This window comes from Mus caroli, unplaced genomic scaffold (genome assembly GCF_978045245.1).
Source record: "Mus caroli unplaced genomic scaffold, Mus_caroli_1 scaffold_14, whole genome shotgun sequence".
NCBI lineage: Eukaryota > Metazoa > Chordata > Mammalia > Rodentia > Muridae > Mus > Mus caroli.
The window spans coordinates 110,538,398-110,552,414 of NW_028227269.1; the positions used below are offsets into that span (position 1 = coordinate 110,538,398).

The 14,017-nt window shown below is 53.0% G+C and overlaps 1 protein-coding gene across 1 annotated transcript; it reads right to left on the bottom strand.

Annotated features, from left to right (window-relative positions):
• Positions 1 to 192: 192 nt before the first annotated feature.
• On the bottom strand, positions 193 to 11,217 carry Tmem179 (transmembrane protein 179). The gene is made up of 4 exons (XM_021179627.2): positions 10,784 to 11,217; positions 4,526 to 4,663; positions 3,243 to 3,321; positions 193 to 1,922 (listed from the first exon to the last, which is right to left on the bottom strand). The coding sequence occupies exons 1-4, from the start codon at positions 11,086 to 11,088 to the stop codon at positions 1,743 to 1,745; spliced, it is 702 nt and encodes a 233-aa protein (XP_021035286.1). The 5' UTR covers positions 11,089 to 11,217; the 3' UTR covers positions 193 to 1,742.
• Positions 11,218 to 14,017: the final 2,800 nt, after the last annotated feature.

Sequence of the window (14,017 nt, forward strand, 5' to 3'; positions counted from 1 at the left end):
AAGAGTCAAACTCCTTACAATGCACAGACATGAAGGTCCACCCCATGAGCCCTGGAGTCAGACTGGTTAAATCCTAAACAAACGGCTAAAGCCTGAGAGCAAGTGGGGAGGGGTGGAGACTGGAGGTGGGGGGCCTGGAGTGGACTGGCTGGCTAGCAAAGACACAGACACCTCATCCACACAGCATCTCAGATGTTTCGTCTTTATTTTATTTTGACTTGAGGATCAGACACACGGAGGCATCACTACCATCACTACCAGCTTCTCCAGGAAGACTGAAACCAGGGCTTCCCTGTAGCAAGCTGGAAAGGAGCAGAGATGTCTGGCAGGCAACCTGGGGACCGCTCTGCAGCCTCTGCCTGTCTCTTGCCATCCATTCCATAAGACCTCTCTTGGACAGACACCCCTGCCCGTGGCTTCAGCCCACAGGTCCTGCCAACACTCCTAGGCCCAGAGGCCCTTCCCCAGGAGTCCCTGGGACACCAACATCTGGGGGACAAGTCTAGGCATCCCAGACTAACTCTCCAGAATCCAAAAGAGGCAGCTGCCAAGGTAGACCCACACCTGAGGCAGATCCTAGGTTCCAGAGGCCCCGTCCAGCCTCCTGTTCCTTCAGGTCCTAGAGGGCTACAGCCTTAGTAAGGATATGAGGCAGATGAGGAAGGAGCCAATCCTGGGGAGACAAAGGAGGATTCTCAAGGCTAGGCAGTGTCGCCATGTCCCATAGATTAGGGCTTGTGTGAGGGTGTGGAGAAGAGACCAGGTCAGTTTGGAGACCAGATCCTCTTCTGGGAGCTCATCAAGGCCACATCCAAAGCCCTCAGAGAAGATTGGAGTGTCAGTCGGCCCAACCCTGACCTCCTCAGACAGGCACCCCTTTGTACAGCACCCTGACCATCCTTGCTGGCTTCAATTTTTAGGGCCAAACTGACACACCCACACCCACACCCACACACACAGGCTCCTCACAGCGAGCCTGGAAGCTTGTGCCTTCCACCTGGAAACACACCAGTCACTGATGGACACTGGCCTCAGACACAGGTCAGGGTCACCTTGCTTGAAAATTGGGGACAGCGTTGGAGCACAACTTCAGACTAGGGCCAGCAACATTGAACGCACTCACTGAGATCCAGATGGGCGGGGCCTCTTCAGCCATGGGGGCCTCACCCTTGTGACACAGAGAACCATGCCACCTAGAAAGCCTCAAAGGGAGGAGAGTGGAACTCTCCCACGACAGCCAAGCAGCCCAGGATGGCCTCTCAGAGCAGGGGATGGAGCCCAGCCCAGGGTCCCACATTCCTACCAGGATCCTCTACCGGCTGCCTTCTCCAGTGCCTTCTGAGAACCTTGGCTGAGTGCTATAGGATAAAGGGGCAGGGACCAGGTGTGCTGGAGCCTGTGGTGGTGCAAAGGCTGCTAACCTGGCGGCGGCGGCACCTCGGTTCTGCACTCACACCCCCATCCACACACATGCTCACATGCATGCACATATATAGACAAAGGGTCACACGGGTGAAGGAGTATATGTCACACTAACCAAGGCCAGGACTGGAAGTCACCCCCTCCCCAAGTCTCTGGATCTCTGCCCCATCACTGTCAGGCTCTCCATGGGACCTCTCAGGTGCCCTGCTCACGGTGGGCAGGGCCAAGAGACACATGCAGAGCTGTGTTGGCCAGCCTGGGTGGGTCCCCAGCGCCCCCCCCCATGCAGGCCTCGGGAAAGGGGGCCGCCCTTGCACGGCCTAGATGACAGCACTCTTCTCCCCCTGGAAGGAGGTGCGCGAGGCAGGCCTGGCTAGCAGAAGCTCCTTCTCGTGAACCAGGCTGTCCAACAGGTCCTCCTGGCGGTAGTTGTGATAAACCTTCAGGAAAGCCAGAGTGGTGATCGCCAGCCAGGCCAGCCAGGAGGCCCACAGTCCAAACTGCATGGAAGGCAGAGAAGTGTCAGGGGGAGTGCGGCTCATTGCCCAGTGTGCTCAGTCCCCACCTCCTCGCTCTAGCTCTGCGGGAAAGGCAAGGGAACACTAAGGCAGGGGCAGGCGGGCGGGCGGCAGGGACCTGAAAGCCCATGCATACCCACATTTGGCTTATTCTCTGCAGTGATCATTATGTCCTATAGCCACAAGAACCCAGCTTTGTGCAGAGCCTTGGGGTACTTGGCCATTAAGGAGGAGCAGGCCCTGGGCGGAGCTCTCCCCTCCCCCACGACTCTGGGCTCTAAGGAATGCCTATAGATCAGGGAGCCCCTCTAGTCAGGGGAATAAATTGACCTTTATCTGCTGTTTCCAAACAGCTGAAGGAGAAACAATGTAATCAGCTCCAGGTCTGCACAGCATCAAACCAATTCTCATTTGAGCGTGCTGGTCCTCAGACTGCACATGCCTCTGTCTAATTGGTCCAAATTAGTCCTAAAGCATCTTACGCTAAGGTTGGCGTGAAGGTCTCTTTGACCGTTTCAGCTCATTTCTGCAAAGAACTTTTGGACTTCCTAAGGCGGTGGCAGTGACAGGGACCATCTCAGCCTAGCGTTTGACACACCGGAGCCTCCAGAAGCCAGCATGGGGCATGGGAGGGTGTCACGGAGGATGAAAGCCACAGGCAGTGTGGGAAGGGACAGGTGTGCATTCCCCCCACCTAGGTGTCTCTACCCTGCACCACCTCTGCTTGAGGCACAAACGCAAAGTCGAGAGACAGGAAAATCCTAAAGCTTTCCCAGGGCCCTCAAGGTCCCCAAAGTCACATGCAAGGTGAGCAAGGTGAGACTGGGATCTCCCTAGGACAGACACCGCATTAAACGGTAGCAAGTGGCTCAGGGACCCTCCAGCATTCCCTGAATGGAACCAGACCAGACTCTGTCCCACTAGCAACCACAGACCCTAAGGCCCCATTTCCAGCACATCCTGCCACCTCCCATTCCCCAACCCTCTTCCCTCCCAGCCACCCAGCACTTTCCATTCTCTGGCCCCTGAGGTCGCTCCTCATGTCTGCCTTTGCTGCCTCCCCTACCTCCCAACCCCTGACACAAGTCCTGCTCAGAGACCCCACTCTCCTAATCTCTCTTAGGAAATCTCCTGCTCCACAGCCTGCACCTCCCCGGCATGGCCCCACCATATCTGAGTCTGTTTCCTTATCTAGGATCCGGGAGGCTGTTCTATCTGTCGAGGTCTCACCCCTAACCCCAACAGAGCCATTCTCTTCCGTCCAGAGACAGACCCCGCCTACCTGCCCGAGACCCCGCCTACCTGGGCGATAGCAAACTGATGGTAGAAGGCAGAGTTGTCGACGTTCAGCTCCAAGTCCGTTTCCTGGAACTCCTCGCAGCTAAAATAGCACGAAGCCAAGTGGCTGGTGACTTGTGAGCCCCTGAGCCCCCAAGCCCCCGAGCCCCCAAGCCCCCGAGCCCCAGAGCCCCCGAGTCAAAAGGCAGCAGAGCTAGGATGCAGAGAATACTTCCCCTAACAGTGAGTGGCGTCTTAGATCAACCTGATACAAGCTAAAGTCAAGAGGCGGGAACCTCAATTAAGAAAATGCTTCCTTAAGACCAGGCTGCAGACAAGCTTGTAAGACATTTTCTTACTTAGTGATTGGTGGGAAATAGCCCAGCCCATTGTGGGCGTGGCCACCCCTGGGCTGGTGGTCCCTGTTCTATAGAAAGTAGGCTGAGCAGATCATGAGGAGCAAGCCAGTAAGCAGCACCCCTCCAGTGGCTTCTGCCTCAGGTCCTGCCTCCAGGTCCCTGCTCTGCTGTGTTCATGTCTTGACTTTCTTTGATGAGGAACTGTGATATTGAAGTGTAAATAAACCCTTTCCTCCCCAAGCCGCGTTGGCCGGGGTGTTCCATTGCAGCAGTCAAAACCCTAAAACAGAGGGGCCAGCTCCCAAAGGGACAGATGCCTCTAGGAACTCCACTCGGGGTCAGCTTTGGCCCCTCACTGGGTGGAGCAAGACAGGCTTCAAAGAAGAGGAGCTGCAGACCTTTACGACTGGCCCAGAGCACAAGGGCCAGCTTCAGCTATCTTGTCACTGTCTGTCTGGCACTCGGGGTCATGAGCTGCTCTGTCTAGTCAGTCCTGCAGTTCCCAGTCTGAGATGGATGTGATGCCCCCTGAGGCACATTGCACAGTGTCCCTGCATAAGTGTCACAGGGACACCATGAGGGCAATCTCCACTCACCAACCACAAACTAACATCACGGCGACACACAGAGAGAGCTGAGGCTAGCAAGTGTGCCAGGTGGTGTCAACTGCAGGATCCCATTTGGTGCCTCTCGGCCCACAGGGACCTTCCATGTGTAATGCTGTAGGGTTACTAGACCAAAGAGGTGCCTGACATTGAGTGGGCGGGTCTTAGGGGCATGGCAACAGGTGCAGGGGTGGGGCGCAGGTGGGCGGGTCTTAGGGAAAAGGCAACAGGTGCGGGGGTGGGGCGCAGGTGGGCAAAGCCTCAGATTCAGGAAGAAAAACATATTGGGACCCAGGTAAGGGTGGGTCTTGTAGGTGGCTGATGAAGCAGGGGTGAGGCTTACCTGTGGGGTGTGGAGCCCTTCTCAGTGATGGTGTCACACCACATGGTGAAGCCCACACTCACGATGGTGCTGGCAATGAAGACGAGGAAGACCACAAAGGCACTGACCAGGAGGTTCAGGAAGGCGTAGAAGAAGGAGCTGCAGTGGAGTCAAGAGATGGATGCTGAAGGAGCCACCCAAGGTCTGACCCCCAAATAGCTCCCCTTGAAACAGGGAGGGGGTGTCCAGGTTTTCTGGTGAGCACCTGGGGCCCTGATGGGATGGAATGGGGCTCAGAGGGCTGCTTCCATCTCCTCTGCTGCCATCCCTGCAAATGTTCCGATGTTGAGCAGCCATCTTGTTCTCTTGCAGAGTAGGAGTTGGGGACTTGCCACCACTGATGTACCAGGGAACCAGGGCCAAGTCAAGAACTCAAGATCATGAGTCCGTCTAAGACCACCTACTCACTTAGTCACTCCATGTCACAGCTATGGATCCGTATCCCCTCAAATACACAGAAATCCCAAATGCCACGGTGTGAGCACCAGGCCCTCTAACCCCTACGTAAAGAAGGGTACAAGCAAGAGGAGAAGACCCATCTCCCTTGCCCTTTGCTGCCTGAATCCAGGTCACACATTAACCCAGCCCCACTTCCCTCCTCAGAGAAAGAGAGCATGTGGGAGTTCTCACCCCACTGTACTCTCCAAGGTCACCAAACTGTGGGAGGTCCACAGCAGAGAACAGAGCAGCCAACTAAGGACCCTGCCTACCTCCAGCCCAGGTGGGATGGATACCAGGTCCAGGTCAGTTGTACTCAGATACTAAACGTTGTTGTGACAAAAGTGGATTCAAGGTGAGAAACTGATAGATGGGTCTTAAAAACAAACAGCCACAAAACAATGGTTGCCATGACCTAACAGCCACTTGCACTGCTGGTGGCCTTGTTCACCTATGCATTCATTCCACAAGCCCTCTTGACCCTACAGCAGCCCTGTGCTGAACACAGACAGAGGAGGGCCGAGGCACAGGAATGGTGTAACCCTGACACTCAAGGTGAATAAGCTAAGAGTAACTCAGCTCACCTCTCCCCAACTCGCCACAAGGGATACCCAGCTGCCCTGCGATCACACAGGGCTGCCTGTGAAGCCACAGAGCCTTGGTGACCATGGGTCTGACATGGGTAGTCACGGCATGAAGGGCAGTCGAGGAGTAGTATCCTGCTATAGCTACACAACCCCCAGGGGGTGCTGTGTGATGCTGCCCCTGTCTGTGAGCAGCTATATGCACTGCCCATAGATCACCTACTGAGCTCACCACACTGTGCCTGTCTGTCCATGGCCGCAAATGTCACTCATGGCAGCTCTTAGCCCTGCCCACCTGACAACTACACTGGCTTTCCCTTTAGCCACCCTCTGTCCCAAGGCTGACCCAGGAACCAGGGGCAGGACCTGATATCCACTGCAGGGACTTGGTGCCTTCCGCTTCCAGCATGGACGAAGGCAAGAATGCAATGCATTTTGCTCCAGATAGGGACAGGGAAATGGAAAAGGGGATATATTCCTGGTCTCCCAGAGACTGTCTCGGCCTGGCATGTCCCTTCTGACCCTCCCCACATGATCCCTAGATCCCCTGGGCCAGAAGTGGTGACAAGGACACTGTGGTCCTGTGGTAGTTAGTTTTTCTGTAGCTTGACCCAAGCTCCGACCATCTGGAAAGAGAGAACCTCAACTGAGAAGATGCCTCCACCAAACTGGCCTGTGGGCAAATCTATGAGGCAATCTTGATCAATGATTGATATGGGGAGCCCAGCCTGCTCTGGACAGTGCCACCCCTGGGCAGGTGATCCTGGGTTGTATAAAAAAGCAGACTGAGCAAACCCCGGGGAACAAGCCAGTGAGTAGTGTTCCTCCATGGCCTTTGCTGCAGTATCTGCTCCATGCCCTAGCCTTGGGTTCCTGCTTCCCTTCATGATGGATGAGCTAAACGCCAGAAAATGAAACCTGCTCATCTGAGCCTCACTTTCTCCCTCTGAGTCGTGTTCTCAGAGCTTCTCCCATGGATCACTGGAAAGACTTATGTGGGTGAGGGACTGTGAACTTCGAGCCCATGTACCCCGGAGTGCTCACTGACCACCCCGTACTGTCTCAGCACAGACCTGGACTGAGAAGGGCCCACTGGCCTCCCAGCCCCTCAGTGAGCTCACCTGCAGCTGTAATAGGTAAGACACTGATATATGCTCACATACCCACTCTGGCCATGTTGTCCCCACCAAGGAAGGCAGGGTGATCAAGGACAGCCACCCCCAAGTCCCCATGGGCAGGCAAGGGCACAGGGCTGTCCAGGCACAGAAATCCATCTCACAGGACAGCTAAGAACTGGGGGTTATGGACAGAACCCCTTGAAGGGGGCATCTGTCCCTCCCTCTGCTGGACAGCCCCCTGCAATCTTTCCAAGGTCCCTGTCCAGCAGTGTCCTCAGTGCCTGACATTCCCTGACAACATCCCTGAAGTGAGGCTGAGACTGCAGATCTGAGATGCAGGAGCTCTGGTCCTAGCGGAAAGCCCACGAAGCTATCACTGCCAGGCTGACGTCTCCAGTTCTTGATTTGTTACTGTTGTTTTGTTTTGTTTGTCTGTGTTTGGTTGGTTGGTTGGGGGTTGTTTGTTTGTTTGTTTGTTTGTTTGTTTGACTTTTTTGGGTTTGTTTTTAATATGCTAGGCCTTCCAGACCCTTGAAGAACTTCGTGTGCCCAGAGCCACATCTGGATTCTGTTTCCTGGGTTTAGAATGCCACTCCTCCCTGTCCCTGAACACACACTCCAAGGACAGGCCAACACAGGAGAGTGGGTGGAAAGGCACAGCACACACAGGGTTAACCCATCTTCCTCTCACTGCATCTCAGGGTGCCCAGCCTTGGATGTGCTGTCTCCATGGCGACAGCTATCCTGGGAAGCCCTGGGAGCAATTTGAAGGCTGAGCGACAGGTGTGAGCAGACAGATGGGTTATGCTAAGCCAGTGCTCACTATTCAGTCCGTCCCTCACAGACTGCTAACCAACCCCAACCTGAAGAGCTGCTCTTGAGCAAAGCCTTAGGCATACAGCTCACCTGGGCCCTCCCATCTCCCTGAGGGATGTCCCTGAAACTCTAGGTGCCATGGATCATTCACAAGATGGTACACCCGCCTCTACAATGTTGCCTTGAACTCTGCATCTCTGCATCTCTGCAGCCAGAGCCCGCTTAGCATGACAGACATGCTCTATACAAGGTAGAATATGGCCCATATGTTCAGCACCAACCAAGAGAGTCAATGAAGAGGCCACAGGGTAGCCCTAGGACTGATTGGAAGGCACCTCAGTGACCTCTGGGGTTGGCACCTAATCTGAGAATCAGAGAATGCCTGGAACATAGCCAGATAATCCCTGTAAGTCCCAGGACTGGCAAGCCTGGCATCCTCCACAGGCTGGATATCCAGTGGCCCTGCAGGCCCTTGTCTACCACATGATCTCACTGTAAATGCCTGCCCTGCCCCTGCGAGACTCCCGCGTCCCCTCTGATGGCCTGACACTTGCTCACTTGGCCTCTGCAGTCTGACTGGTAATTGTGATGAAATCACTGTTTTCCATAGACCACCTGACCCCTTGCTGGCCTCCGCAGACCAGGTCATGAGTCAACAGTCAAAGTGAGGCCAGCTGTGCAGCCACGGAATTGTAAACCTCATGGTCCAGACACTTTTCTGTCCTTTGTCATTGTGTGGTGACTCCTACACTCCAGGCTCCATGCTTGGCCTGCAGACACAGACTAAGTAAGGTATGCCTGCACTGGCCTCATGTCCCTGGGTGTGATGGGTATTTGCGGCGTGGGGCGGCTCAGCAGAGGTGTGCCGCAGTCCCACACTGTGGGTTCTGGTAAGCACTGATGGCACAGTTGGCTCACTGCCACCTGGATCATATAGGGGACAGGGTGAAGGACAGCAGTCAAGCAGCCACCTGGCCCTTGCCAATAATGCCTGGTAGCCAAGCAGGACCCTGGAGAAGATGAAGCTAGACAAAGTCACATGCTAGTCTATAGAAGCCTGAGCAGAGGCCATTCACGGTTAGAAACAGTGGGGCATCAAGAACTGGATCACAGGTTCAGAGACTCCAGTTGGTCCACAAGAGACGGTGCCCAGACCTGGCCTCTAGTGTGGACTCAAGATTATGCTAGATCTCCTCCAAGTGTTATGATGTGTCAGGTCACCTACAGTCCCCTAAATCCTGCCACAGGTCTTGGCTGAGTATGTGATAGAAGGCATCTTTCTCTCTGCACCTCTATGCCTTGGCAGCCAGAGCCCAGTTAGCATGGCAGACATATGGTAGTATGCATCAATCAGCCTGGACCATTCCGCCAGAGGGCAAACACCCAAAGGAGCCCTGGGTAGCTGGAAACTCCAAGCCTCATGATGCTGGTACGGCCTGGGTCTGCAGCCTGACTCGTGCAGAATAGTCCTCCCTGTTTAAGCAAGATCCCCACCTGCAAGCGCAGGGGCTCTTCATGGCCCCTGGTGCCCCAGCCTCTGGTGGTCCCATATACGGATCACACACGTGGGTCCTCCCTAGGGAGCTTCTTTGGGTCAACCTGGCTAGACCATGTCCGCCATGAGGCTGCCTCTCTGCAGGAAAGCCCAGAAGGCCAGAGGAGTCAAATCAGGCTATCTTCCCACTGACCACCGCCATGTCGCCTGTCTCAGGGTGCTCCCTCCTGCCCCAATCTGCACACAGTGAGGTGACTCCAAGTTTGGGGACAAAGGCTCTCAAATTCATGTGAATAATGAAAGATTGGGGTCAAGGAATGCTCCTCAGGAAGGACAAGACTCTGCCCTATGTCTGACATGGACTCACCCTAGAAAGAGCCTCATTCTCCCAGCCAACTTTGGTCCACATTACCTGGAGGCTCTTAGGACCACCCCTGGCTTCTAACAGACTCCCATCAAAACCTTACCATAGTGAGTTGAACTGTATCTCTTCCAAGTCCTAACCTTGCTACCTGTGGATATGGTTGCTTGATCTTCTCTCAGGAAAAGCAGTGTCAGAGACTGGCGAGAGGATATTCAAGAACAGAGGCAGAGACTGGAACACACAGGAGGCTGGAGCCACCAGGAATAGACGTGTAGGAAAGAGCTTCTCTAGTTCTAACTCTAAGGGCACTTCGATTCTGGACTCTCGGCCTCTAGTATGGTGAGAACGCTAACTGTTTCACGTTCTTCATCTGTGATACTAGCAAGAATCCCCTTCACCCAGCCTCCTGCATCCTTATGTTCTCAGAGACCCGTGCTTATCACCCACCTCCTTGCAAGGGAGCATCTAAAAACATGGATGGGGAGGGCTGGACGTGGAATTCACTCTCTATTGCAGGAGCATTGTTATTCCAGGACCCAGGAAGCCTCAGCCAGGGAGAGGGTGGGCTCTTGATTGTTGTTGGCTGAGGACACAAGGTGACCACATTCCACTGGCTTCAGCCAGGTGACAAAGAAGGAAAGGGTGAAGAAACTCGGGAGGTACAGGGAACACAAAGCAGATCCTACTCACCCACCACACACACACACACAGAGAGAGACATATAGACACACTAGAGTATACACACACAGAGAGGCACACACACATAAAGGCACACACAGAGTACACACACAGACACACGCACACACACACACACACACACACATAGACAGACAGACAGACAGACAGACACACACACACACACACACACACACACTGTACATGCCTCCAGCCCAGGCCTGAGTGCCAGGGGTGAGCTTAAGGAGCTCTACAGACATCCTCTGCCATCTTTTCCCAAGAGGGGTAGCAAAAATAGAAGACTACCCACTCTTTCCAAAGTGTAGTTCTTCCCCCACTCACAGGAAAGGGATGCAGGCCCAAGACTACTGCAAATGGTCCCAGGTCCCAAGGAGTGTGGCCTAGCTTAACAAGAGAGCCCAGACATGCAGCCATGACAGTGCAACATCTGTGCTCCAAGGGGTCAGAACTGAGAATCCCGAGTGATGCTCCCCTGGCAATAGAAAGAGGTCATGTGGGTCGGACAGACAGCCTCATAGCCGCTGGGCCTGTGTGTAAACAAAGGGCAGTCTGCTTAAAATGATGAGGCTGAAAGTGTTGACACTTGCAGGCCTCTGAGCAGGAGAGGTGGAGGTGCTCATGGCCCCCGAGAGGAGAGCCTAATAGGTGCCAGGAACCGTGTGAGTGTTGCATCTGTTTGCGCTGGTCTGCCGAAAGGCCTAAACTTACCCCTCGTGTCCCTTGCAGAGGAAGAAGAGCGTGCGCCATGCGTGCGCAGCAGCCAGCAGCAGTGACAGGAGGCTGGCGAGCAGGCTGAAGCGGCAGGCAGCCGGTGGGCCCCACTCCTGCACCGTGAAGCGCTCCCGCCCCTGCATCGTCAGGTTGGCACTCAGCCACATACCCTCAGTAAAGAGTAGGCAGCGGCCACGAAAGTCGTGGCCGTTCTCGGACAATGGCACCACCACCACGAAGCTGAACAAGAAGGCCAGAAAGTAACAGACGCACTGCGCGAAGAGGAAATTGTTGAGCGCCATGGTGGTGCCAGAATGAGAGGAGCTGCTGGCGAGGCCACCGGACAGGGACGCGATCGCTCCAGAAGCAGGGCCGCGAGTCTCCGGCGCCGCGCAGGCCTGTCCCGAGCCGCGTGGGAGGCTGCGCAGTGACGGCGCCCGCGGGTCTCTCGCGTTGCGCGCAGACGCGTGCGCACCGGCCGAGCGTGGGGCGCGCCTGCGGTCAGCACCGCGGACAGTTCCCGCGGCTGCAGGGTAGGTAGACTGAGCACTACACTAGACAGACTGCATTGGTGGAGATGTGTCATGGAAACCTGGCAGGGGTCGTGAGCATTACTAAGTCAGCTTGGGGAAACCCGACTCTGTCAGGAAGGGTACCAGCAACGAAAGGCTAAGGAGGAGAAGGATGGAGTCCTATGTGCAGTTCAGACTCCTTTGTTTCTTTAAAGCGAATGGAGAAGGGAGGCAGAGAGTCAGGTCAGTAGGTGTGAGGATAGAAAAGAGGAAGGGTTCAAGTATTCCTAGGCGGGAGCAGGCTCATGATCTGTTTGTGCTCCGAGAACCATGCCCTCAACCCCACACACAGTAGAGCCCTCCATTCCGTGTTTGTAAGATAAATAATGGTTGCCCTGGGCACCTCATTAAGACCTCTTTGCTGTGATGGAGCTGGTAGTGCATTAATTAATAGAATTAATGACTTTTCTAGTTTCCCTTAATACCAAGTAACCGTTAGTCCAATTCCCAGATGAGTAAACCCTAGAGACATCCTTCTGGATATAGATTACATCAGCATTATTTTTGGCTTCAGGCACTAAAAATTCCTTTTGTTTTATTGCCAAAGTAATATGCGCTTTTTTTTTTAATTACAATGAGGAATATGTGTGATACAAAGACACCAAGTTTCTCCCTCTTCCCTCCACCTCGGCACATCGTTACTACTCGTGACCACCTGATGTCTACCCATCCAGACGTTTTGCACCACGCACACACAATTTTCAAAAATGTTTCATACTATGCCTGTGTCTGCAGGCAATTCAGTCATCCAACAGTATGCATTATTCCCTGTCTGCACAAGCAAGCCTGTGGTCTTCTTTCTAGTAATTGTGTAACATTCCGTAACATTGACTGTTGTGTGTGACTATCCCTCTCTGGGGGGGGGGACATTGAACGTCTCCAGTGTCTGTTGTTTCCGGCTCTGCTGTGTGACATCCTGGTGTCTGTTTCTGCAGCTGTGCCAGCTGTGCAGGCAGCACATGAGTCTCTATGAAAGTCTTAGGAGAGGAATGACTGGGTCATGAGGTACGAACACTTCAAGTGGTGTTGGCAGGAGTCGCCAAGCTGGTCTCTGGCAATATCGTGAAGATAATCCACACATCAACTCTCCTGGGCGGGGCTTTCAATCTGGTTGGTTTTCACACGGGAAGACGGCTCGGCTCATTGATTTGTGACTTGTCTTCTGCTTATCACTGGGAGGTCAAAGTCTGCTCATAGTCATTACCATTTGTTATCCGCCTCTGCACATAGAGAATTCATTTTGCAATCTCTTGAGTACATTATATGAAGGAACAGGATGAGGTCTGCAGCAGCTACTCTTTTCTCAGAGAATCCACCCAGGGTTTCTTCCACTGCCAAGACTCCCCAACCCAAACCAGGGTGGTTATTTAGGAAGCTCAGCCTGCCCCATCCCAAACACAAACCCTAACCATTCATCAGCACTGGAAATTTTTTACCAAAAAACAACAAACAAACAAACTCGACCCTGACAATTGAGAAGGAAACAGACTGCATCAGAGGGATGACTAAATACAAGCACCTAAAAGGGCCTCAGGTACTCTAATTTGTGAGTTCCACTTAACCTTGGAAAAATAATCAGGGGCTGGAGAAGTGGTTCAGACACTGGCTGCCCTTCTAGAAGACCAAGGTTCAATTCCCAGCACCCACATGGTGGAGCACAGTCATCTTTCACTCCAGTTCCAGAAGATCAGGTGCCATCTTCTGACTTCTGCCAGCACCAGGCATGCAGGCGTGGAACGACATGGGTGCAGGCAAAATGCCCATACACTGAAAATAAAATAATAGAACTTTAATTAAGAAAATCAGAGATTCTCTTGGTATTTGTATTAGTCCAGATTCCCCCAGAGAAACAGAACCAACAGGATTATTTCACATGCTGTGGAAACTGGAAAGCTCACAATCCCAGGGCTGGCTGGAAAACCGGGTCCCGAGATACCATCTGATTGATGCTTTGGTTCAAGCTCAGGGTTATTCTGGGCCACTCGCAGCAGGGAGGAAGACCAGCTTCACTCAACTGATTCAAATGTCAACTTTATCCAGGAAATATTCCCAAGAAAACTTCCAGAATGATGTTCAGCAACATGTCTGGGCACCTCGTCTAACTAATTTAACCCATAAAATTAGCCATTTTATTACTGGAACAATTTCAATAGAGAGAAACTATGGAAAACTTCACAATTCTTGTGTGTGTGTGTGTGTGTGTGTGTGTGTGTGTGTCTGTGTCTGTGTGTGTCTGTGTGTCTTGTCTGTGTGTCTGTGTGTCTGTGTGTCTGGAGGGGGGTCTCTATGTTTCCTTGGATGGCCTGAAATTCACTATGTAGACAAGGCTGACCTTGAACTCGTAGAGATTCTCTTGCCTCTGCATCCTGAGTGCTGCTATTAAATTTATGCAGCACGACGCCTGACTCTCATGTTTCATTTTTAAAAGCCAATATTGCATTTATGGAAAAAACCCCATCAGAACTGTATGGGAAATAAAATAATAGAAAATTGCATTTACAAATATTAATGCCAAGTTTTTAAAAAAAAAACAGTGAATTGAATGCAATCAGCGAATTAGTAAGAAAATATGGATAAGTAAAAATTTACAAAGGCAAGAAGAGCTAAGCCACAGGAGATTTATCAACAAGCAAAGGGAGAAAGCCTGCGTTCTGTGTAA

Bases quoted from the DNA above. Each gene is read 5' to 3' on its own strand.
- Tmem179 (XM_021179627.2), bottom strand. From the start codon at position 11,088: ATGGCGCTCAACAATTTCCTCTTCGCGCAGTGCGTCTGTTACTTTCTG. The intron at 3,322-4,525 runs GTAAGCCTCACC...GTGCTATTTTAG, and splicing joins AAGGGCTCCACACCCCACAG to CTGCGAGGAGTTCCAGGAAA. The intron at 1,923-3,242 runs GTAGGCGGGGTC...CCTTCCATGCAG, and splicing joins ATCAGTTTGCTATCGCCCAG to TTTGGACTGTGGGCCTCCTG.